Source organism: Bactrocera tryoni, chromosome 4 (assembly GCF_016617805.1).
Source record: "Bactrocera tryoni isolate S06 chromosome 4, CSIRO_BtryS06_freeze2, whole genome shotgun sequence".
NCBI classification, from domain to species: domain Eukaryota; kingdom Metazoa; phylum Arthropoda; class Insecta; order Diptera; family Tephritidae; genus Bactrocera; species Bactrocera tryoni.
Genome location: NC_052502.1, coordinates 12,453,876 through 12,481,515, shown reverse-complemented (window position 1 = coordinate 12,481,515; position 27,640 = coordinate 12,453,876). Strand labels below are relative to the sequence as shown.

Genomic DNA, 27,640 nt, shown 5'->3' with positions numbered 1-27,640 from the left:
CATATTCAAGACAACAACACCGTCAGTGGCGGCACCTGACATGCGCTACACGTAACACAAAGTGGGCGACATCTTGTGTGCCTTTTCGTTGTAAACTCAACTTGGCAGCACCGCGGAGAGCTAGTCATGTATTAGCAGAGAACGAAAAATATTAGTTTTTCTTTCACATCATTTTGTCGCGGACGGGGAAAATTTTTGGTCGCAGTGAAATTGATAGTTTTTTGTTTTGTGAAATTCTAATTGGAAATTAACAAGAACTAAATAAAATCAACTAACAGTGTTGAATGTGAGTACATTTAAGTTGGTCAAGTGTGTATTGGTGATTTGAATTTTGCAGGAAATGCAATGAAAATTTATCAGCAGGCTCCAGAAAAAATTAGCAGAAAGTTGAAGTTCGAAAAAGCAACGGTGAACGAGAAGAAGCACACAAAAGATACATTTTAGGACAGGAGATTGGATTTTCCTTTACTTAACTGTGGTGGTGTGAAGGGACATTTTCGAAAATTACAGCCCTCCGCCGCCCCCTTTTAGTAGGGTGGTTGACTGGTGTGTAGCGACTGCGACTGAATATGCTAGCCAACGGTTGCTTGGTGGTTGCCGAATGAAATATGGGTTGCGTGGTGCCTCACATATACATATGTACAAACATACATAGTACATACACACATATGTACATAGCTGCAAGCAATCGTATGTTGTTTGTGTGTTTGCAAGTAGGAGAACACCCCGTAAGCTGCGCTAGGTGGGTCGTTAAAAGCAGAGTTAGTCAGTCAGGAATTTTTCAATGCTTCCCAATTTTGTGTGCGCATACCCAGTGAGCGCAAGGATTAAAATTTTACTCGCGCAATGCAGTGACCTGGATGTGGTTCTTAATATTGCGAGTGGGAGACGAAGTACATATTGGTGTATGGCGATATGCGCACAAATTACCGTTGCCTTTATATTTGCTTTTCATATTCTTGTGTTGTTTCTGTTTTTCTTTTTTATTTTACTTTTGCTACTTATTGCAGTGCTTGTTATTGTTTACGAGTACAAGCACGAACAACGTCTCATAGAAGAAAAATGAAACAAGAAGCAAAAAATGTCTGGGCTGACCGCATAGGTATGTACATAGTAGTAGCACCGATATTGACACGAAAGTAAGGCAATACAAGCAGGTAACAGGTAATAATGTTTTAAGGGGCTACAATGTGGCAACACACTGAAAAGCAGGACACTAGAGTTGGAAAAAATTGGCTGAAATGTGTGCGTTTCGGCTGCGCGTTGTCAAATACAATATTATTACTGCTGCACAAATAATTTTGCACGAACTTTTTCATATTCATAAGTAAAAGCATATGTGTGTGGCTCATAAAATTTTAATTACAAATATTTCTGTTAAGCACCTAGATGCCTACATACGGATATATACTCGTGTCTGCGTTATTGTGGCGTTGAAAAAGTGGCTGCCACCCAAATGTGCGAAAAATGTCGGTGAAGTAATACTTTTATGGCCCCAAAGTACATACTTTAATACAAAAAAATATGTAGATATACATTTAATGTGCACACACAAACGCACATACTCATTTTCGCTAAATGTATGGCACTACATATGCGGGTACGAGTAACTGTGCTGAGAATTTGGCATGAATACAAATGTGCTGCTTCTGCTGCTGCTGCTGTAGTAGGCATTGGCGAGCAGAAAGTAAGCAAAGCGTATCGTAAAATAATTGAAGAAATTAACAACAGCACTAAAAATAAAAAATAAAAATAAAATAAAGTAAAGTAAAATTAGAAAACTAAACTAAATACTTGTGAAAATTTCTCAAACAAAATACAAGAAAAAAAAAACACAACAAAAAACGAAAACAAATGAGCATTTTTTTCAACCTTACTGCGTTGTGGCCGACGCTGTTGCTGCTACAACACGCTAAAAATAGCAGGAACATTAGAAAATCAAACACGGTTTGGCTCAAATTAATGGCGCTACATAGTAATTTTGCGTTAGAAGAACAGGAGTAACGTGCTTTTTTTAAATTCAAATGCTTTATAACTTCACATTCCAACATACGCGCTGCTTCCAGGTAAAAAGTGTACATAGCTATAAATAGTATTGAAAGCAACAACAGCTATGCAAATATCGCAGTTATTTGCTAAGGTCGGGCGTAAATATATATGTATATGTGTGTGTGTATACAAAAGCTTATCGGCAGCTCTGAAGTCGCTTCGATATCCAATGAATATCCACACGAATTTTCAAAACTTGTGCACATACATACATGCGTACATATGTACATATGTACATAGGCTATGTGTTTTGAATATTTTTACGCGTTCGAAAGCAACAAGTTTGATAATTATGCTGCGCACTGATAAACATTTATGAAACACTGAAACCAGTTTGTCAAATTAGCTTGGCATAGGCGCGTGTATTCCTACTCTACTCTGAAAACGTGTGGATTTCTGTTGTTTACTTAGTTTTTTTTTTAGTATTATTTATTAACGTTTTAGCGTTAATACGTTGATATTTTGTTAAAAAAATGTATGGGATGGTACACACGCATATAGTTACATACATATGTATAGTTTTTAATTTGAGATACGAAGAGTAAATTTTTATACTGTTTATACCCCTGAAAAGGGTTTTTCAAGCTCGGAGACCCCATAAGATATATTAACAATAAATGATCAGCGTGACGAGTTGAGTATATTTAGCCATTTCCTTCTATCTGTCGGTCAGGTTTTGAGATATCAATCAGAAATTTCCCACATATGTTTTTCTCCTCAAGAAACTGCCAATTTGTAAAACCGCTGATATCGCATAACTATAGCATATAGCTGCCATACAAACTGTTCGACCAAAATCAAGTACTTGTATGGCAAACTTTTTTATTTGATAAGAAATCTTTAAGAAATTCCGCAACAACTATTGTCCAAGGCAATGCCATAATTTCCGAAGAAATTGTTCAAATCGGATAATTATAGCATACAGCTGTCATACAAACTGTTCGACCAAAATGAAGTCTTTATACGGAAAACTTTTTTATTTTACGAGATATCTTGGCGAAATTTGACATGAATTATTGTCTAAGGCAACGGTACTATCTTCGAGCAAATTGTTCAGATCGAACCACTATATCATGTAGCCGCCATACAAACCCACCGAACAAAATGAAGATAAAGCGCTTTCTATACACTTTTATGCTATAAAAAATGCACATGTAAAGGGTATTATAGCTTTGGTCGTTGCCCCAAATTTCTAATGTCACAACTAAATTCTTCAGCAGGTAAAATAAAAAAAAATAAACAATAAATAAAAATTAAAAAATAAACAAAGTCAACTCATTTAGTTAAATACAATTAGCTTAATTCGCTCAACAAATAGCGTTATCTAATATTTTTATCGCAACAATCTTCAAGTTAGTTAAAAAAATATATATGAAAATTAACGCTCAGCGAAGATGTAGCGCAAATAAAGCGTTTAGACACTTTTTTGTTGCTTTCTACTTTGATAAGTGTGTCTCGTATTGATTTTTGCACAAATAAGCAACAGGCAAAGAGAAAAAAGCGCAGAAATTTGATAAGCACGCTAAAAAAGCTTGAAATAATTAGCTAGCAAATAGCGAAATTCCAAACAATTTTGACAAACTTCTGCCATTTTGGCTCATACTTTCGAATAAAGCCACTCGATTAACAAAATAGCCAGCGGTAAAGCTGGCAAAATAGTTTTATTAGAGTGACCTTGTGTGTGTATGCGCAAATATGTGTGTATATGAATAGCTGTATGCATGTTTCATACTGAAAAAATAGTTTAGTTAAAACTTTTTATCTACAGCTGTTCTAATAAGCGAGTTTTTGTTTTAAACTAAAAAAATTTCGATTTTACAAAGCGGCTAGTGTGCCACTAATAAACGCTTACACGCTGCGCGTTGACGCTGTTGTCTCGTTTCGAATTGTCTTACAACGCGCCAACAGCTTTTGTTATTATTTTTTTAAAAATAAGTATAAAACAGTACGCGCGCACATAACAACAGCCACCGTGACACCATATGCAAGTGAGGCGCACACACACATACATATGTACATACGTACATGTGTGCTGTATGTACCAGATATTTTGCCAGAGTGTCGGCGGCACACAGAACGTTGGCCACCCAACTTCCCACTAACGTGTCAGCGTTGGAATGAGCACAGCTAAACAAGTAGCTTACTATATTCGCACTAGTATAGGCACAAGGAATATATAATATACTTTCTATGCATACAAATAGCAGCGGCGATGTACATACATACATACATACCAACAAATGAGTACACAATGAAGCATGTAAGAAACAAACATACATCCATATGTGTGTATGTGTGTATGTGACTAGCTATGCAAGTGTTTGTATGTATGTGTGTGTGTGTGCTTTCATGTCATCATGCAACAGTAGAGCAACACTTTACTTCAAAAACGATAAAATTAGACAAAGTGTCTGCCTGCTAGCTAGCCTACCTATCTGCTGGCGACCAATCGCTAAGTCTGCCATGCGTACGCGTTTGTTTTTCCTGGCACAATGTTCGCCACCTTTTTGTTGCCACACCTGTCAACCCGCAAGTGTTTGCAAGTTTGCCGTTATTCGTGTTTTTTCACTTTTCCTTTATTTGCACACTGCAGCGCGCAGGCGAACAGCGACAGCGACAGCAGCAGCAACAGCAACAGCAACAAGCCGAAAGTGTGCAACTGTAAAAGTTTTTCGCTAAAACAAAACGGACTGTGAAGTAATTAGAGAGATGTGCTTTCGGTCACCTATGTATGTAGATATGTACATATCCAAATTGTTGAATGATATGAAAATAGATTGCGGTAGTTGTTATTGTTTTTAGCCTTTCAAGACTCATTTTTAAAAAAATACGAGAAACAATTAAGAGCAATTTTTATTTGAACAGTTCTTTTTTTTGTTTTGAACAAGATACAATTAGAAAAAATAAACACAAAATCTTGCTTAATTGAGTTTTTAACAGAAATTTTTAGGTTACCTAACCTACAACATTGCAATATTACTAAATTCAATAGGCCTCGTAGTTTCGCCGAAAATCAAGATAAGCTTTTCTAAATCCTTAAAAATTTTAAATTTTTTTTATAATTTTCAAAGGTTTTTGCACTATTCTAAAAAGTTTTATAAAATTTCGAAAATTTTACTTCGTAAGAATAATTTCGAGTTCTTTAAAAAAAATTTAAACCGGCAAAAAGGTCCCAAGGAGTCAGGGAATTTAAAAGGGCATTAATTGAGCCAAAAGGAGTGATCTATTTCGAGGTTTCCTTCTCTTTTGAAGAAAAAACACAGGAAATCTAAATTTAATGGGGAATGTTCATTATCATTCGAAAGAACATTCCTTGACATTTATTTTTTGAAGATTATCTCTTTCAGATGTTGGCCGCGGCTATGTCTCAGTTGGTCCATCCATTGAGTCCAATTTTGAATGACACGTTCGGACATTTCGAGTGGTAAATGGCGAATGACACGCGTGATGCTTTGCTACAAGGCCGGAATAGGAGAGCGATTGTTCACTTAGACTTTAGACTTTACATATCCCCAAAGGAAAGAGTCTTGGATGCCAATCGACCGGCGCAAAACGCAAAATTAACTGCTCACCGAATTGTTCTCTTAATAAATCCATTGATTGATGTGATATTCTTTGGTTATTAATGATCCCACTTGAACGGTTCGCTGGGATCAAACGGCCGTCGCATATCGGTAAAGCGGCTTGAGCCCGTCACACATTTCTGGAGACGGCTAATATCAAGTTGCTTCAACCTTACTTTGCAGAAGATAATAACTGTAATATTCCAACTAACTTTCCTTTATATAGCTTTGATAATTCGCCAAAATCTTTAACCTCAGCTGTACATTAGGAGAGTGTCCAATAAGAATTCCTCTCATTGCGTTGAAATTAACCTTTCTAAAAGCAAGATTTCTTAGCTTACTCTTCGGACTAGAAAAGTCTCGCTTTCGCTCAGATGCTGCTTGCTAACTAATGCTTACTGAGCTCACAGTTCACAAATCCAGTGCTGGAATGCGCGAGCTCAGCAATGCACCGATCCAGTCTGATGAGATTGGGGTAGGTGTATTCTTTCTCAGCTCATCAGCTTTGTAGCTTTCAGTGTTTGCGATGTGGCCAGAACCGAACCTGTATAATTTGTAGTAACTTGATGCTTTTTGTAGTGAGGTCCGACATTTATTGACTAACATTGAGCGCACTGCCAGTGAGCTCAAGGCCAGCATTGCTGCTCTGCTTTCAGATTAAATGGGGTATACTGAATGAAGCAGCACTTCGAAACAGTGCATCTACTGGTAATTTTATTGGCATCACTTTTACTTGAAAAATAGTACCGCGGTCTGTAAGCAACAGTTAAAGCTGAGCTCTCGCAAAAAAACAACCTTGTTAATATGTATACAGAGAAGAATCCGTACGATAAAAGTTTTTCGAATTACTTTTATAGACCATGGTGGAAAACAAAAAAAAAACATAGTGCGATGAAGCCCATTGAAAACAAAAGATAAGATAACAAGCATTAAGGGGTTATACATATGCAATTAGAAGACCGAATTTTCCAGAATTTTTTTCTGAGAAAACTTTTAAGTTCATTGATCCAAAAATTTGTACACATATTATTTTGGTATCTTTTAACTGTATTTTAAGTCCTAGTATTGGTAAAAATATTTATTTGGAAAGGAACTACCGCTGATCTCTCAGAGCTCCTATCAAAAAAGACGTTTTGCGGTGACCATTATATCTCTCAACTGGATCCTTTGAAATTAAAAAACCAAACAGAATTCGTTAAAGTAATGTAAAATCTAGTAATTAAACGAAAGAATAAGAAAAATAAAATTTTTTGACAAAATGGCGGTTTCTAAACAAAATTGATTTTTGACCAAAATTTCGGCCTTAAATTGTTTATAAAAAAAATATTTATCACTGAGAAAAAATATTCGGTTATTTTGCTAAAAAGTCGATTACCAAGTAAATAGGCTGCCAAACAACCTTTGTCATCATTGTTATTTGACAACTTTATTTAATTTTAAAATGACAGGATTAGCTAATCTCAGTTGACGTTCGAACAAGCAGAAACATACACACATACGCATATAATGTGTTCAAAAGAAAATTTTGTATGGTTATGCGATCGTTCTAATAAACTCGCTGTATATATACGTACATACATACATACATATGTATACGATCAATCACAGATGGACGAAAGCGAAGGAAATGCCAAACTGCTGACCAATGCGCGGTGTACTCGCGAAAATAATAACAAAGCAACAATGAAAATAAAAGAAAATTGCAGGTGTTTGTACAAAAGCTAAACAATAAGTTGGCACACGCACCCACACACACACAAACACACGCACAGCGAACACACATAAGCGGGCCGTATAACGGTGTCTTGCAGATAATTGTGTATTTCCTTACATGTGTTCGAGTAATTAAAGTGCATACAAATACATATGTATGTATGTGTTGTATGTTTATATATTTGCGAATAAAAATAATTAGATATCTGAAGAATTTGTATTTTACAAACGCCTGAGCTTTTATGCGACATAAATTGCTTATGAGATGGTGCTGCGCGAAGAAGAGTATGCTCACACTTATATGTATGTATTTACATACAAACATATTTATACACTTGTGGAAGTTTGCATATGTTTGTGTGTGCGCAATTGAAGATCGTTTGCGTTGTAGTCGCGAAGGCGCAGTTTACTTGCGACCCCCCACATGTGCATGTGTATGTGTGTGCACAATGTAGGTGCAAATTAATTGTGCAAATACGCGCATATACATACATATGTATTTATAAACTTTATTTGCCTACTTTACACTCGTGCTCAGATAAAAGTGCTCAAATGCTGGAATGCACGCCGAAAAAAAACTTTATTGCTAAAGCTTCTTCAGAGTTCGTTGCTGCTATTGCCACTTGTTATGTGCTACATATGTCTGAGTACGCACCCTTTGTACACCTTTGTACAGTGGAACCTCAATATAATGATCAGAGGTCAAAAAATCTTGTTTCCTTGGGAATCTCGCTTTCTTTCTGGTGAAGGGAACTAATATTTTTAAGCGATCCCAAAGTGTTGCTGCATTTTATACGACACTTTTTGTGAGACTTGTCATTTTTGGTCCAGACAATGGGTAAATATGAACGATAACATTGCCTATTTTTCACAGAACATAATTTTTTTTGTTATAAATCACCAAAAGATAACGAAAGTCAACGAACAAATAGTGTAACTGACTTCTTTTCAATATGTGTTAAATAATGGTCGCAGTCGGTGCGAACTAGAAACTAGTACACGTGTATCAAATATGAGGATCCTCTAATTTCTGTTTAAATTTGTACTGAATATGACGGTTAAGGGGTTACATGGGTTTCCTCGGGTATAAGACAGCCTTTTTTGATTTTTTTTTTTTTCATATAAATAATTAAATATTTTACTAGAATGTTTCATTTTTACAAACATACGCTATTAACAAATAAATTATGTAATTTTTTGGAAAAAAATATTTTAAACTCGGCCATTGCGACGCCATTTTCGGTGACCCCTCGTAAAAAAGAGCGCCCGCTTTGGAAGAATAACTCCTTACAGGATCTTCTGAAGTGAAAAAATACGTGGTTTGGTTAAAACCATAACTTAGATGGAGGAAAAAAATGAAATATGAATTTATAACAGACATTTTTACAAAAAAAAAAAATCGCGAAATTTTTTTTTTCAAAAAGTTGTAAGCGTCAAAGTCTTTAAAAATTGTATCTCAAAGGCCTGTGTCAAATTTCATGAAGATCGGTTGAGTAGTTCTCGAGAAATCTTGCCAATCGATTTCAAAAAGACAGTTTCAAGAAAAACGCGTTTAAAGATGGCGCCTTAGGCTAGTTAGCCTCGAGCGAACAAGTCCTCAAGGCTGTATCTTCGAAACTATTACACGGATCAACTTGAAAATTTAGGACAATATTATAGCGGTGTCGTAAAATTTAGTAAGACTATAAAAAAGTTCGATTTTTGAAACCCATAAACCCATGTAACCCCTTAAAAAATGTTATATACTTCGCTTTGAACAAACTGAGTTGGTAACATAAAAGGCTTGGGACTTTTGTCCAAGTATAATGGATAATACAATGCCTTTAAATTTCCTTTTCCTCATATATGGCTTATAATATATCTGAATAAAATTATCTGAATATATGAATATTATATTATGTAAATATTATACTTGGTATATGGACATTTGGTATCGAAAATGAACGGAAATGGTTCATATCACACATAGTACAAATACAGTGTATGTGACTATAGACTTAACGAATAATCTGTCGAACCTACTCAAATTCTATTCAACGAGTTTTCACTGTCAAATCTTTCGTTACCTTGTATTATATGTATATAATTGCGTTCGCTATTTTTATAAATCTGTGACTTTTCGGAGACATGAGTGTTCTGAAAGTTACTCATACCACACGGCGAACATGTGTCAGTTCAAAATATAATACCACCTGTCAAACATGTGGCAACTTGTTGAAATCATATTTCAATGGAAATGGTAAACAAAAACTTTATTTTATATGTATGAGTAGCATTATTTAAATTTAGTTCTTGTTTAGCTTTGGCATCTTAGTCTTTCGGAGCCAAATTATTTATATATACACATATATTTAGTTTCGCTGACTTTTTCGCATGATCGAGCTAAAATCTACTGCTGCTTACCTATGTTTACAAGAGGGAAGTTTTATTTTGCTTTCGTTTATTTATTCTTGTTTCGCGGCAAATTAGTTTTATGCGACTACGCGAAATAAAAACAGCAATAAAATATTGTAGAATTTCAATAGTTTTAATTTGTTGAGAAGTAATTAAATCAATAACACATGTGAATGTATTAAAAAAGGCACATATGTATGTAAATGTATGTAAATGAAACATATGTACCGGTATACATACGTATATTTTTATAATTTAAAACATTTACATTTACTCCGTCTCAAGTTAATGGTGCCGTTGATGTGAGTAATTCCTTGAAGCATTTAGTTATATTAATTATTTACACTTCTCATTTTAAAATCTCTTTTTTATTGTGTGCTAATTGACATAAATATTGAATAAGTGTTCAATTAGCTGTCATTAAAAGTTCAACTGAAAGGCTGAAAGTCCGTATTGTTTCTCGGCGAGAGAGCCGTATACACATGTTTTGTAATATGACATTCAGAAGGCACCGAAACAAACATACTACTAGGAGAAAAAAATAGTAAGACTTTGTTCATAATTTTAAACTTCTTAATATATTCTTCAAAATCTTTGTCGTCCCCCTCAAAGTAGTCTCCCTTGGCCGCAATACACTTGTGCCAACGTTTTTTCCAATCCTCGAAACAGTTGTTAAAGTTAATTTCCAGAATAGCGATTCACTTTTAATGTCTTCAATTGACTTAAAACGGTTTCCCCGAAGCTGACGTTAGAGTTTACTGAGTAGTCACAAGTCACACGAGCTAAATCAGGAAAAAACGGTGGTTGCGACATGATATTGGTTGAAAATTCGGCGAAAAACTCACGAAGAATCAATGCAGTATGCGACGGTGCATTATCGTGGTGCAAAAAAGAAGAGTTGTTGGCCCATAATTCCGGCCTCTTTTTATGAATAGCTTCACATAACACTCAAATAGTATTCCTTGTTCACAGTTGGGTGGGTCGAAAGGAATTTGGAGTGCATCACAGCTCGATAATCGAAGAAAACTGTCCATATAGCCTTGATTTTTTACCTAATTTAACGTATTTTTTCGGCTTCAGTTCACCTTCGCCACGATATTCGGCCGATTGGTCGTCTGTTTCCGAGTCGTAAGCATAGATCCAACATTCATCGCCAATATAATAATATGTTTCATGAAAACCTGGTAGTCGGAAAACATTCTTCATCAGACGTAAACGCGATGTTTTTGTTTTTTTTTTTGAATTTGTTATTTTAGTGAATTTGATCTTTCAAAATAGTTTTCACTGATCTTTCCGATATTCTAACGATCGGTTCCAGTAAGATCTCTGACTGTTAATCGTCGATTCTCAAGCACCAATTTCTTTATTTTATGGACATGTTGATCATCAACCCGTGTGGGTTTGGTGTTTAATAATACACTTTTTTATGTAAAAACTTATGCATTTTTTGAATATTGAATTCAATATCTTTTTAAAACTAACTTAAGCACACATCGTACAGTTGCCAACTGGTCTTTTGACGCTAGAAATAACAGAGAATTACAGAGACAAAAACTTTTTTTAGTAAAACTCCAATTCTACTGCAAAAGCGGTATCGCAAATCGGTATTATAATCGTATAGTCTTCGATGACAACGATGATGAATAATTAAATCGAATTTCACACAATAATGTGGTTTTTTGTGAAACCAAACCAACCCTCCAGCCGGTCTGTTACATCCAAAAATAATCGAGTAGAGTAATTGTGAAACACAGCGTAAAAAGAGGGAACTGTCGACCGTTCATAGTAATTCTAAACAAAGACTTCCACTTCTTTAGTTTCAAAGTTTTTTCGTTTAAGTAAATTGAATAAAATCATTCTTGAAGACTAAGAAGGCACGCCTGATGGAAACTTTAAGTTTAAGTTTTACAAAGCTGTAAGCATCTGGGGTCTCCACGGTAGGACACACTGGAGGAGGTACCGAGTGTGAGGCCGCAGAGTCTGTTAAAATTCGCGCAGGTATCCTAATGGATGACTACATCTCTTGGACCTAGTACCTGAACTCCATCTGGCATTGCAAAGGACCAAAACTGATCTATGCGTAGCTTATCGGACTACCAGTTTAACCTTACTTAAACTAAGTTTTACCAAAAATTTTCTCTTTTCATTATATGATACATACAATATATCAAATATGATCAGGTCAGAAACAAAAAGGACCACATTTTTTAGTATTTTAATACAAATCTTTATTGTTGGTTTCAGGCTTTTGAGCATGTCAAAATTTAATCAAAATTTTCAAAGGATTGTTATAAGCCTCGGCTGGGATCGCCATCAATGCCTTCAGCGAATTTCGGTTTCGGCGCATTTTTGGAATGCCATTCACTAGATTGTAGGATAGTTTCGACATCAAATTCATAAACCTACATCTCGTCTTCAGTAAGGATGCGTTCGATGAATGTGGGGTTATCAAATACGTGGTCAAGCATCTCTTTAACGACCTCTACTCGACATCGCTCTTGCAAAACATTGTAGTCTATTGGCACGATTCTATTATTAACACGCTTCGTATCCAAAACATTAACCAAAGTGTATTGAATCAATTCATTAGAGATGTTGAAATCCTCTGCCATTTTTCTGAGGAGTCAATTTACTCTATAACAAGAGAAACATTTTTTCTGCACTCTTAACAATTGTACGATGAAAAGAGAAAACTTTTCATGCAAATTCAGGGATGAAAACATTCTTAGTAATGAAATGACAGTACTACAAGGAGCGTTCCAAAGTAAACAGGACTTTTTGAATCTAGCGCCCCCTGGTGGCGCCATCTATATGTCGACTGATGCGTTAGAATTTGCTATCTTTATCGATTGTCCAGGAGAATTTCATGGATTGGAAGTGAAGTTATTGCGTTTTAAGTGTCGGTAGGTTTGTGTTATTGGTGCGAAAATGAGCTTCGAACAAAGAGCCAACATTAAATTTTGTTTTAAAATTGGTAAAACTTTTACCGAAATGTTTCAATTGATGAAACAAGTTTATGGCGATTATTGTCTACCCCGTAGCAGACTGCACGAGTAGTTTCAACGTTTTCAAAGTAGTCGTGAGGACATAAATGGCGATCAACATGTGGACCAATCAAAATCCGTGATCACCGGAAATTCCATCGAAACTGTGCGTGAATTCATCAAAAGTCAGCCGAAATCATTATTGAAATTCATGGAAATGGAATTGAACATCTCCAAAACATCGATTTATCGAATATTTGGGCTTACGAAAGGTGTGTTCACGGTTTGTTCCGCACAAATTGACTGACGACCCAAAATTGCTCAGAATCCAACATTTGAAGTACCGAATGTGACCGATTATTTGACCAAAAATCAAATTTTAACGATTAACCACTCCCCGTATTCACCTGATATGACACCGTGCGACTTCTTCCTCTTCGGAAAAATGCATTTGCCTATGAAAGGAAAGCGTTATGCAGACGTAGAGGCCATTCAAAAGCCTTGCACCGGCATACTGGCAGCCATACCGGCCAACGAGCTAAAACAGTCGTTCGACATGCTTTTGGACCGTGCAAAGAGCTGTATTGGAGCAGAACGAGACTATTTTGAATAAAATAAATTGGTTTTGCCGAAAACACCATTTGTTCTGTCCTGTTTACTTTGGAACGCACCTTATATATGACGATAAACTAATTCTTTATTAGTTATATATACATATTTCTTATATTGATATACCGAAAAGACAATTATAAATGCTGTTCCATCTTTTGCCTCGGAAACTTAATTATGCCCACAACTGTACATGAAGAATAAGTAAGCGCGTGCAAAAAATTAAAATCATCAAACTATTAAGATGATAAATGAATTGTTTAACTTCTGTTCAGATTTTATTGAAGTCACTTCACACATACGTAAATGCATTTGTATTTGTGTATATGTTTGCATATATGTACAGACGTGTTTACACATAAATTAACAATCAATTCAAATTCATGACATTGCATTCTAATTGATTTCTTTAAGTCGCTTATTTCGAAGGCAAATACTAGAATTCCATGTTCAAGCACATTTTTGAAAGGAGTAAATTTGAGAAACTATTGTTAACTGAATCAATTTAAAATAATTGTAGACGAGAGATGTGAAGCTGATGCATACATATAAATATGTATATGTATATACATAATAACATTATGATTGACGAAATTGTAAAAAAATCAAAAATATTTTTTTTTTATTTTCATTTTTGACAAACTATTTTGCACTTTATTGGGTTAGCGGTAGGAAATATAATGCCTGACATTTTGATTTGAGCGGAAGTTGAGATGAATGTATTAAATATCAATATTATATTAAAGAAAAGAAGAAAGAATTGTAAATTAAACTATAATACCCTTCACGTCATAAAATTGCATAAAAAGCTCTTTATCTTAATTTTGATCGGTTTTTCAGTTTTGTATGTATTTGTATTTTGTATGTATGAATAATAAATATTTTGACAAAAAAGCACCTGAAAATTGTAATTAAATTCTCCGTCAACCAGTTTGTTTACAGCAGCTGCTTAAGGGGTTACATGGGTTTCTCCGAGTAAAAAACAGAATTTTTTCAAAATTTTTTTCTCATATAAAAAATTCAATATTTTATTAGAATCTTTATTATTGCAAAGAAATTCTAAAACTTTTGGAAAAAATACTTTAAACACAGCCATTACGACGCCATTCCCGTTGACCCCTCGGAAAAAATATGCGCCTGCGTTGGATTTTAGGCAGACATTTTTACAAAAATATGAAAGTTTCGCGACATTTTTTTTTCAAATATAATAGTTATAATCGAAAAAGTATCCTTCGCCCAAGCCTTTAAGAATTGTATCTCAAAGACCTGAGTCAAATTTCATGAAGATCAGTTGAGTAGTTCTCGAGGAATCTTGCCAATCGACTTCAAAAACACAGTTTCGAGAAAAACGTGCTTAAAGACGGCGCACTTAGCCCAGCTAGCCTCGGCGCACAAGTTCTCAAAGCTGTATCTACGAAACTATTACTCGGATCAACTTAAAATTTTGGACAAATATTCCAAAAGTGTTGTAAAATTTAATAAGACATTAAAAATGATTAGATTTTTAGAAACCCATGTAACCCCGTAAGTCGGTACACATCAGTAGTGCGTTGCGATTTTTATAATGGATAAAAATATCTATCAAAGAATTTTGAATTTCTAACCAAATTTCGTGTGTGGTATCATTGCGAATGTTGGAAAAGGCCTACGGTGATTTATGTAGTTCTTTCAAAAACACAAGCCTACGAGTGGTACAAAGCCTTCAAAAACGGTCTAGAGGTCATTGAAGACATGTCTCATTCTGGACGACGTTCGACCTCTTCATCTAATGAAAATTATAAAGAAGTGAACGAGATGGTGCTTGAAAATTGTCAGGCAAGTGTTAGAAAGCTCGACATTTGTCGCGACTCCGTTCGAATGAGTTTGGTTGATATTTTAGGTATGAAACGCGTTCTTGCTCGACTTGTTTCGATAAAGATGCATTTTTTTCAATAAAAGTACCGTAAACAGGTCTCTTTGGACATGCTTGATAATTTTTTTTCGATATTCGTGGTTTGGTGCATCATGAATTTGTTCTGGAGGTAAAGATGGATTTTTCTTAGTCCCCAAACTGAGATTGCCACTCCTTGTAACCCGTTTACAGTCGATCGAAGAGATAAAACAAAATTCGCTGAAGGAGCTAAAGTCCATCCCAAAAAGTGCTTATGAAAAGTGTTTTAAGGACTGGAAAAATCGTTGGCATAAGTGTACATCTGGTGGGGATTACTTTGAAGGCGACAAAGTAAATATTGATGAATAATTAAATATTTTGCGTACAAGAACTTGAATTAGATAGATCAGCTGTATCAGTTATATTCAATAGTAGTCCAATAATCGCGGTTCCGACAACTGAGCAGCTTTTTGGAGAGAAAATGTGTAAAATTTTATATTGGCATTACATGGCATATGAGCATGGACAGTCAGACATACGGACATGGCTGAATCGACGCATCCCGATACGCTGATCACTTAAATACACACTTCCTTGGCTCTCCAATGCTTCCCTCTGGGTGTTACAAACTTCTTGTCAAATTTAATATACCCTGTTGAGGGTATAAAAACAATAAAAAATATATAGCAGCTGCCGAATAGTCCAAATATTGTGCAATAATATTGTTGTCTTTTGTTTTACATTGAATAGTGCGAAAGTTAAACAATTTGTGCACTCTTGCACACGTCTTCATGGAGAAAAATATGCACATTTGTTTTGGTATACAAATAGGCTTGAAAATATGTGCGTCAAATCCATCTACATTGCACTTTTATTGTATGTATATGCAGATATATGGTTGCTTGCTTAAAATTTACATTGCATTCTGTGCCGGAGACAAATAAATTAGCAGCAAATATTTATCTTGCACCTTTTATGCGTCTCCACCGCAGTCTTACGCACCATAGATACATGCAGACAGACATACATACGCATACATATAAACAATTTATGAATTTACAGGCTTTTGGAGGTATGAAACACACTCATGTATGCATTAAAGCGTCATAACCGTGTGCGTGACAAGCAAACGTTGTGATTTGAGTTGAAAACCCAACGGCAGTAATATTAAAAATAAAAAAAATGTGTATATATCCGACACACCTGACCGGGCATAATCATACCGTAATGTGATCATAAAAATCTTGCTTGTCATACAGGCCGACTTAACGAGTCATTTGTGGTGTAATTTCAACACGCGCGGAAAGAATGTTGGCTGACCAGCTTGACCAAAGGCCTAGAAAAGTTAGAAAAGTATATATGAAAATGCAAGGTAATCATATGTAGTTTTGTATGTGCATTCGAAAGTCGTTGCCGCATCGTTTGTTAGGCTTTACGGCACACAGGTATGTCGCCGACAAAAACACACCACCAAAAACTAACAGTAAAATAAATTATTTTAAAATTATACGGTAAAAGTAAGAAAACCAAAAAAAATTAAAAAAAAAAACCAAAACACGAAGAACAAAGTCACAATTGTTTTGCGAGAATTTCAACAATGGAAGTTTCTACTCAGCTGCGGGCCACATGTCGTATAAGTAATATGCACACAAACACACACACTCACTCATATAGATTTCATATGTGCATAGATAGACACGCTAAATGCGGGTGCAAACGCTAACGGTGCCAAATACACATTTGTTTAAAAGAAACACATTTGCATACAAACATACATACGCACAGACACACAAGCAAATAAGCAGTAACACACACATGCGTACATAAGTCCATTAATATGTAGCAGTTTGTATACTTTGGTAGGCAGTGCATATTATTTGCCAACAAGTGTGCGCTCGCCTTCGTGCAACTGCATGCATGTGCTCATCTATACACATACATATGTATGTTTGTGTGTGTATGTGCGAAAGTGTGCTTTAGCAAATCGTTCTCTCATTACGTTCTAAATTAATTGAAATAATTTACTTGGGCTTGTGCAAATGAATATGCATTGCTGCATTTCACCTCACTCCACCACCCCCTTGCCCCCCACCGTTGCGCTGTTCGGTTGTGTGTGTGTGTGTGAATTTTAAAGAGGATTTGCGGGATTAAAATGCAATCGCCTATGACACCGCATTGCCATTGTAAATATGCCGAATGTCAGCGTCGCGCTGCATAAGCGACCGCTTAATGAGAAATATCGCAAATATGTTTGCTTAGCGACGCCAGTGCACACAGCGTCGCCTAATTGATGGTGCATTTATCAAACAAAGAAATATTTGCAATTGCTGTTTTTAAATGAATAATTAGAATTAATAAGGGATATGAGCCGCAAACAACTTTGGCAGGAAGGCACAAGGGCAGCGCCCCGCACCACTTATCTATCCTATTATTTGTTGTGCACGCCGTTGAGTTTTACTACAAATGGTGAACGGGAACTGGGACTGTCATTGCGACATCACTTTGCTGTATTGTTTTGAAACACCTGACACTTTTTAATTCATCTAAATATTAGGCAGTGTTGCCAATTTAATTAACTTATGTCAAGTGTATGCACAGTGTCATGTCTCAGAGAAGTGGTACATTAAAAATTGTCAAAAATTGAAAGGATACAAAGAATTCTAAACATTTCGACGGCTCTGCCAAATTAATAACAAAATAAGAAGAAACCCTTCACATGTGCATTGATTGTATGACCACTAGAGGGTGAACCTAAAAGAGGTACGAGTACTTTTTAAGACTTTTTTGTCAGATCATGTGTGAGTCGTATCAAGCTGTCAAGTTATTTTTGTTCCGTATTGTTTACCGTAGCTGAAAACGTACACGAGGACCGCGGAGAGTCGATTCGGCGCCATTCGCAGCAACTCGAACTGAGGAACGACTTGGCGCATATTAATTCGAGCACACAAAACACAGCTTTTGCAAGAACTGAAACTGCTCGACCATCTCAAGCAAAATCGCTTCGCTCAATGGGCTCGTAAAAAGTTAAGGTTACAAAAAGTTCCGACGTTTTCAAACCAAATTTTGTTCACCGATGAAGCTTATTTCTGGTTCAATGGCTACGTAAACAAGCAAACTTACCACATTTGGGATGAAAAGATGAAAAGTAACCTGAAGCGATCCAAAGCTGCCATTTCGTCAAGAAAAAACAAAGTTTTGGTCTGATTTGTGGGCCGGTAGAATCATCGGTCCATATTTCTTCAAAAATGATGCCAGTGAGAACGTAATCATCCATGGCGACCGTTATCCCGCCATGAAACCGACTATTTGATGCCTGAAATTGATGCTCGTGATCTCGGCGACATTTGGTTTCAACAAGATGGCGCCACTTCCCACACATCGCATCAATTCATGGATTTTATAAGAGAATACTTCGTTGCTCACCGAATAATTTCACATTTTGTGCCGGTGGATTGGCCACCAAGATCGTGTGATATCACACCGTTAGACTTTTTCCTGTGGGGATATGTAAAGTGTAAAGTCTAAGCGAATGGATAATCTCGCTTCGATTCAGGTCTTGGAGCATCACGTTTGTACTTCGCCAGTTACCAGTCGAAATTCTCGAACGAGTCATCGAAAATTGGACTCAACGGATGGACCATCTGAGACGTGTGGTAGCGGTTGACCACTGGTAGCTTAGATCACGTGAGGTTTAACCACCCAGTAGCAAATCAAATAAATCAAAGGAAGACATAGGAACCGCTGTGCATTTGCCGCAAGCTCATTAGCTTTAAAATTCCAAGGCCGGTACCGATTTTATCACGAATCCGCCGATTATAATAATTATGAGATACTTAATTTTGCAATCATAAAGACAGAGCCCGGAAAATTATTGTTAGGCGAAATTATTAATATTAGGTCTACTAAAAAGTTGTTTGTTTTAGCGAATTTAGGTGAAAAATGCACCGTTTTGTTCGATATTTCATAATGTCACTCGCATATAAAACTTTATCCCTATCTGCAAAAAATTGGGAAAGTTGATTTCCAAAAGCTTCCGTTAAGTCGAATTTTTCATCAGCAAAGTTATGCGTCGTAAAGAGAAACATATAGTAATCCTTTGATGAAAGCATAAGGTTATTCCTACCCAGTTCCCGGAGCTTTTGGCGAGTCCATATCGATGTGTGCGGCCAAGCGTTATACAGACGGAACACTCCTATAGGCCAAACCTGGCCACTTCTGGGCGATTACTTACTTTAAACGTTCCAATTGCTGACAAACCAGATCTAAATTAAGAGTTTGGCCATAGGGAGCAGCTCATGGTAGATGATTCCCTGCCAATCCCACTAAACACACACCTTCCTGACTATTAATCCTGGCTTATCGCCGTTTCCGCCGGCTTATCGCGACCATTTTAACTTCAGTGTCATAAGTGACCGACTTTTCATCGTCAGTAACCAACAGCTTCGGGAATGAATGTATTTTATAGTGATTAGCGCTCATGCAATCGAAACGTTGCTTATATGACGGACGAACTCCACGATTTATATTATTTTGTCAGTATTATCGATAACACTGGAGACTACTATGACTTCTAGAGCCTGATGCATCTTTGCCATAAAATTCTTCCGAACGAAATCCCATTGGTTTTCTTCTTCTTCTTCTTCTTCTTAATTGGCGTAGACACCGCTTACGCGATTATAGCCGAGTTAACAACAGCGCGCCAGTCGTTTCTTCTTTTCGCTGCGTGGCGCCAATTGGATATTCCAAGCGAAGCCAGGCCCTTCTCCACTTGGTCCTTCCAACGGACTGGAGGTCTTCCTCTTCCTCTGCTTCCCCCGGCGGGTACTGCGTCGAATACTTTCAGAGCTGGAGTGTTTTCATCCATCCGGACAACATGACCTAGCCAGCGTAGCCGCTGTCTTTTAATTCGCTGAACTATGTCAATGTCATCATATATCTCGTACAGCTCATCGTTCCATCGGATGCGATATTCGCCGTGGCCAATGCGCAAAGGACCATAAATCTTTCGCAGAATTTTTCTCTCGAAAACTCGTAACGTCGACTCATCGGTTGCTGTCATCGCCCAAGCCTCTGCACCATATAGCAGTACGGGCATTATGAGCGACTTATAGAGTTTAGCTTTTGTTCGTCGAGAGAGGACTTTACTTTTCAATTGCCTACTCAGTCCGAAGTAGCACCTGTTGGCAAGAGCAATCCTGCGTTGGATTTCCAGGCTGACGAAATTATCTACAACTTCAAAGTTATGACTGTCAACAGTGACGTGAGAGCCAAGTCGCGAGTACGACGACTGTTTGTTTGATGACAGGAGATATTTCGTTTTGCCCATTGGTTTTAGGTAAACATATAAATATCCTTCATCATTATATCATTATATCGAGCTAAGTAGAATCGATAGTCCTATTCTTATCTATTTTTGGTACCGTTATTCGTTGCCCGCTATATTTATATAAGAAGGCAAATGTTAAATGTATTTATAGGGGCTATGACCTATTTTCTCTGCAAAATCAAATAAGCTGATGGATAACAAAATGTTTGAAATGTTTGTGGTGTATGAGATGAAGGTACATACTATGTTGCAGCTTAGACAATTTCGAACCTTACTTAAAAACCATATAAGAACATCAATTATATCAACCTCACACAAAATATATAATTAGCCTCAATGATCGATGACATTAATGAACATTTCTGAAATATATATGTATATTTTCTATCAGTTTCACAATTTCTCTGATAATAATTATTCAGCAAATTTTACAAAGAATCATTTAAATTATATTATAGATTCAAACTTAGTAAAAGCCTTTGCTTACTTGCCTGGCTCCCAAGCCAGCAACATCGCGACCACAAAAGCGATCCGTACACAAATGTAGCCGTTGTGATTGGAAAAGTTCATCTGTTTGCGATTTATTTATTAACCACAAATGCACTTAACTTTATCTGTAAATTGCTTTAAATCGAAATTGAATAAAAAATTAAAAAGAAAATATACATACTGCACATGCTTATTACTCATATGGTGAATGTTTAAATTACACGCTTAAGGTAGAAATTATGGGTCCCTCTGAAACAGAGCTTTTTGTTCATATATAATAAGCATATAATATACACAAAAGCAAAGGCACCACCAGGATTTTAGAAAGGGGCAGCATAATATATAAAGTTCTGCAAACATAGATGTGCAAGCATTATATTCGAAGGTTAAATTTCTGAGTTTAAATAAAAAAAAAATACTTTTTACTCATTTAGTTCAAATAAAAATAAAATGAGAGACTAAATGGCGACCAAAACCATCACCTCAATAAACTCACTGAGAGGCGTCCATACAGCATTTCAACAAAACCCCTTTGGCTGAGCCACTGCATACAATTATGATTCTATAATACAGTTATTTAATTTAATTTCTCTGAAGCGATTTAAGATAATATTTTTTTAATTTTTATTTTTATTTTTAATTTATTTTTTAATATTACTTTAGTGTGCAGGCATTTGCATAAGCATATCAACTAAAAATACTATGTAAATTTGTATACTTGCAGGCAGATTGTGCATTACCACTGCTAGCGACGGCCAAAAGTAGCCGCACCGCAGACAGTTTCTGGCAAATCGCTCACCAAGTCACAGCGTATAACCAAAGCGAATTTAAATAGAAGCAACAAACATGTCTTCGGCTACACAGCACACGGGCAATCAGCCGGTGGCGCAACAGAATGGTAAACAGCAGCCAAATGCAGCCAACGTAGGTGGCACAACCGCCACCAACAACAACATACACGACAAAGTGGCCGGCGGCAATGGGGCAGCGGGCAATGGCGCTGGTGGTGCGAACTCAGACACGCCATCACAACAAAGCCCCACCAAAAAGACAGGTCTCTCGACCAAAGAACGCGTGATTGACAGTGTGCCCTTTCCGCCGAGTCGCAAACTAACAGTGGCCGATGTATTTGATGCACGCACCGGTAAGCCACAACATGACGTACTTAAGCAACATTTCATACTCGAGGGACGCATCGAGGAGGCCGCCGCTTTGCGTATTATACAAGAGGGCGCCGCTTTGTTGCGCCAAGAGAAGACCATGATCGATATCGAGGCACCGGTAACAGTGTGTGGCGACATACATGGTCAGTTCTATGATTTAATGAAGTTGTTCGAAATCGGCGGTTCACCCGCCTCCACCAAGTATCTCTTCCTGGGCGATTATGTGGATCGAGGTTACTTCAGTATTGAGTGTGTTTTGTATTTGTGGTCATTGAAAATCACATACCCGAATACATTATTCTTACTGCGTGGCAATCACGAATGCCGACATTTAACAGAGTACTTCACTTTCAAACAAGAGTGTAAGATCAAATACTCGGAACGTGTTTATGATGCATGCATGGAGGCGTTCGATTGTTTACCGCTTGCGGCACTAATGAATCAACAATTTCTGTGTGTCCACGGTGGTTTGTCACCGGAAATCCACGAACTCGAGGATATACGTCGTTTGGATAGATTTAAGGAGCCACCAGCTTTCGGACCTATGTGCGATTTGTTGTGGTCAGATCCGTTGGAAGATTTTGGAAATGAGAAAAATTCCGACTTCTATACGCACAACTCCGTGCGCGGCTGTTCGTATTTCTACAGTTATGCAGCATGCTGTGACTTTTTGCAAAATAACAATCTTTTATCGATTATACGTGCACACGAGGCGCAGGACGCCGGCTATCGCATGTATCGCAAAAGTCAAACCACTGGGTTCCCATCGCTAATTACCATCTTCTCGGCACCGAATTATTTGGATGTGTACAACAACAAAGCGGCGGTGTTGAAATATGAAAATAATGTAATGAACATCAGACAGTTCAATTGTTCTCCACATCCTTACTGGCTTCCCAATTTCATGGACGTATTTACTTGGTCGTTGCCGTTCGTAGGCGAGAAAGTGACTGAGATGCTGGTGAATGTATTGAATATTTGCTCGGACGATGAACTCATGACCGAGGAGAGTGAAGAGCCGTTGTCCGATGACGAAGCGGCGTTACGCAAGGAAGTCATTCGAAATAAGATACGTGCCATCGGTAAAATGGCACGTGTCTTCTCAGTGTTACGTGAAGAATCTGAGTCGGTACTGCAATTGAAGGGACTCACACCAACCGGTGCACTGCCTTTGGGCGCACTATCCGGTGGCAAGCAGTCGTTGAAGAATGCGATGCAAGGCTTCTCGCCCAATCACAAGATCACTTCGTTTGCCGAAGCCAAGGGTTTGGATGCTGTGAACGAGCGCATGCCGCCGCGACGCGACTCGACGCCATCGCCCGCCGAGGAGGGACAAAAGTCGTTGTCGGCTGCCGCTGCAGCAGCGGCGAATGCCAATGCCAACGCCAATGCGAATGCAATCAATGGATAATTCTAAGTCCGTAGTGTTTTAGTAGCCATGTATGTCTGTATTTAGCCTAAGCGGCCGATTGCAACGTTACGTTTCATAATAACATTGTGTTTGTTGTACTACGGGTAATACATATATACGAGTAAACGAGCGGTCTAGCCACCCAGTCACGAGTGGTGCAAATATTTGAAGAAGCGATGAAATGAGCGTAACTCTTAAGTTAAGAAACAATTCAAAAGTTGAAAAGAATGAAATATCAAAATACAAATTGAATGAAGCGTGGAGTTGTGTCAAAAGTATAACAGAAGAAAAAGAAGAAGAAGAAAATATTAAACATAATTAAATTAAATATAAATGAAAACAAAAGCAGAAAAAAGGAAATGAAAGAAGTACATAGAAAATTTAATAAATATCTCGTCGTTGTTATTTCATCTCGTCCTACTTTCGATGCACGGTCGGTCGTACGCTAATTTCTTCAATGTAACTGAAACTGTGAACGCATGCGTCGGCGATGCACAATTGCATTGGTGATCCGTGCTATAATGGTAATATGTTGTATTTCCCGTTAGTATGTAATACGAACAGTTCAAGTGCATACACGCCCGCCCGACACATAGCCATAAGCATGGATGTATTTGTTTCGGACAGGAGGGCGTGTGTGTGCAGGAGGGAGCTTCACGCATTGTTGGCGTCGGCGCCGTGCACACTCATCTGGTGATCGTTTTGTGGTCTTATACGTGCCATCTTCAGTATAGTCATACATACATACATACATATGTAATTGCTGCCTTTATTCGTTCTGTTCGCTCGGTCCTACATATAAATACATAAATATTTTATCTAAGTCATATGTGTATGCATTTTCCAAAAATGCCTAACAATTAGAAGAATAAACGTACTTGTAAAGCGATTTATTGATTGTAAAAAAATATATATATTTTAGTTAACATGTAGTTAAAGAAATAGTATGTGTACACCCCGTTAAACTGGCAGGGATGTTGTTGCTAAAATTGATTACATACATACATACGTAGTATATATGTAGTATCTATAAGATACATATATACAAATTTTCTACTTTCTAGCGCTTGCGGAGCGAAACAGTGCATACTCTCGTTATAAGAAGTTTGTCCAACGGCACTCACTACGCTCTATACATGTATAACTGCATATTGCCTAACTCTCACACACTATCTCTCTCTCTCTCTCTCTCTCTGTATCTATCTAACTCTCAATTACTTAGACCGAGCCGAAAAAGAATCTCGAAATAATCATAAAGCTTAGCAATTTTTATTTTGGTATTTTTATAATGATTACATGTAATCTATATTGATCTACAAATTAATATTTACAAATACTATGCATAATATGAATATATGAATAAAGAATGATTGTTAACCAATTGTGTGCAGATCGCATTAAAAACTGTTTAGTTAATTGTTAATCAATGAATAGAGACTATCATTTTTGGTTTTGTATAATTTTCTTTCTATGTAAGCGAAATGTAACTATCTACTATAAGAATTTAATGAAATTTTTCTTAAATAATATTACATTTACTTATAACTGAAATGTGAATTTACAATTAAGATTAAAGCTAAATAAATAAATAAAATCAAATAAATAATAAATGAATAAGTTAAATACAACAAAAATACAAAAAAAAAAAATATTTGCAAAACAAAGAGAATATGTTGAAACTATCAACGCAATCAGCAAAGCAAATGCTAAGTTAATAAAAACAAAATACATGCATACATACTTTTTCATTAATTCATAATTATTAAATATAAATATAAAACTTATAGCAATTTGAAGTACTTTACATTATAGAAATACGTACATATAACTTTAAATATCGCCCAAAGTACAGCAAAGATATAACAGTTTAAACCCATTGCACGAATACACAAAATTATCCAGAGACTTTCGGCATACAAGCGCTGCAAAAAGTTTTTTTTGAGTTTACAAAAAAAATCTAAGTGTCTGGTTTTTCGCAAATTTTGTTTAATATTGTTAAATTTTTATTTTGTTATTGTCAAAAATCACGAGGTGTACGCAGGCAAAAGAATGCAGTTAAGTTATCGTTATCGACTTTAATATTTTTGTTTTGTTTACAATTCGTTAAACAAATAGCAATGTATTTAATTAAAAATTTTTCAATTTGCTAATTTACGAGCTACTTAAATTAGTTTTGATTTATGAATATATTAATTGATGGCACTCATAAATCTTGATCGTAAGTTTGATAAAGCAATATGGCAAGAAATGTTGTTGCGATAACACAGCTACGTATAAGGTTAGGTTGTGATCAGTGATAATTGGATACAAATTTTTTTGAATTTTGTTATTGATAATAGCTTTAGAGAGTGAAATTTAAATAAATTTTGTATTAATTTTTTTTTTTCTAAATTGGCCCAATTTATTTTCAAAGAAACATTTTATAAATTCAATTTGTGAACAGTGATGATTGACTAATAAATTTTCGCAAGTTTTGTCTGTCCAAATAGAATACATAATTACTTTAGCCAAAGTAATTTTAATAGTTTTATTTATTTATTTTCTTTCTAAATTAACGTAATTTGTTTTTCAAAATATTTAAAAATTCTTTAGAAATTGTTTTTTTTTTTTGGATCACGAGTAGAAAAGTTAACGATGCATTTCAGATTTAACTAATGAGCGAACAAACTGCAATGATCAATTTCAAATAAATTGATTTGCGAATCGAAAAAGTAATGGAAAAACTTATAGCCAGCAGTAAAAGAACAGAGCTAAAATTGTTTGAGACAAAATTTTTATTAATTTGTTCAAAAGTAGAAGTTTCGGGTTTGAAAACTTAACAATATTGTGACAGAGATACTACATTTCTTGGTACATTTATTATTATTTTTTTTAGATCGCGAGTAGAAAATTTAACGCTGTACATATGTACATAAGATAATCGATGATCAATGTCAAATAAAAGTAAATTATAAAACTTATGAAAAGGAGTAAAAGAACAGAGCTAAAATTGGTTAAAACAAATATATTTTTTTTAATTTGTTAGAAAGTAGAAATTTCGAGTTTTTAAACTTAACAATATTGTGATAAAGATGATAAATTTCCTTTCTTCAAGATATTATCTTTAAAAGTACCATGAAGGAGTTCTTACATTTCATTTCCAAGAAATCTAATCTCAATATTTTCGTTACGTAAATATAGTAATTTTGCATATTTAATGAAAATTTCCAAGGAAAAGTTTATATTTGTTTTCTGCTATACATTACTTACACATGATGGATCATTTGTTCACTACATATGAATAATAAAATAATATTTAACTAATTTAATGCCTCAAAATTTAACATTTGTATTAATTACGTTTCCAATTTAACGGAAAAACATATTTTCATTAATTTTCAAATATTTTTTCTTTTTTACCGTTTTTATAGCAAAAAGCAGCTGTGAAAGTCTCTATAGTAAAGTAAAACAACAAGTAATTCAAACACATAATATCAAAATATAGCATACATACATACATACATATATATAACAAATATACATATTAGGAAATTATTATGAAAAAGTGTGTATTCGTCAGAGAATGTTGCGAAAAAAGAGTCGCTTAAGCATCAAGCGTAAAAACTTATACACAAAAAGGTAGTTTGAGTGAGGGAACCCATATATTGTGAGAAAAATAAAATCGAGAACGCCATAAATAAAAAAAAAAACAAAAATTGCAAAGTAGCAGAGAGCACATCTTCATTTCTAGATAAATCTTAAAAATTTTTCAATTTTATTGTAAAAGTTACATATTAATTACGTATATCGTAAAAAAATAAACAAAAATAACTTAATAACAATCCAAATCATATTGCAAAGCATTAAAAAGTCATGCAAAAAGGAATAAACAATTATTATAAAAACAACAAATAGCAAAACCAAAAGAAAACAAAAAAGAAAACAAAAAAATATTTGCGAGCAAGAAATTACCTTTTAACGGTATACAAATCTTAATGCAATCCCTTATAAAATTTTTAAAAATTTAAGTAACAAAACCAAATTATCAATGTTATTTAAATAAAAAGTATAATAAAAACAACCAAACGTT

At 35.7% G+C, this 27,640-nt stretch overlaps 1 protein-coding gene across 1 annotated transcript; it reads left to right on the top strand.

The window, feature by feature from the left end:
• Nucleotides 1–152: 152 nt before the first annotated feature.
• On the top strand, nucleotides 153–27,592 carry LOC120775717 (serine/threonine-protein phosphatase 2B catalytic subunit 3). Its single transcript, XM_040106029.1, has 2 exons — nucleotides 153–286; nucleotides 21,722–27,592. Exon 2 carries the CDS (start codon nucleotides 21,844–21,846, stop codon nucleotides 23,569–23,571), a length of 1,728 nt encoding a protein of 575 aa, XP_039961963.1. The 5' UTR covers nucleotides 153–286; nucleotides 21,722–21,843; the 3' UTR covers nucleotides 23,572–27,592.
• The last annotated feature ends 48 nt before the right edge of the window (nucleotides 27,593–27,640 follow it).

Excerpts from the sequence above, each read along its gene's own strand:
- LOC120775717 (XM_040106029.1), top strand. The coding sequence starts at position 21,844 with ATGTCTTCGGCTACACAGCACACGGGCAATCAGCCGGTGGCGCAACAG.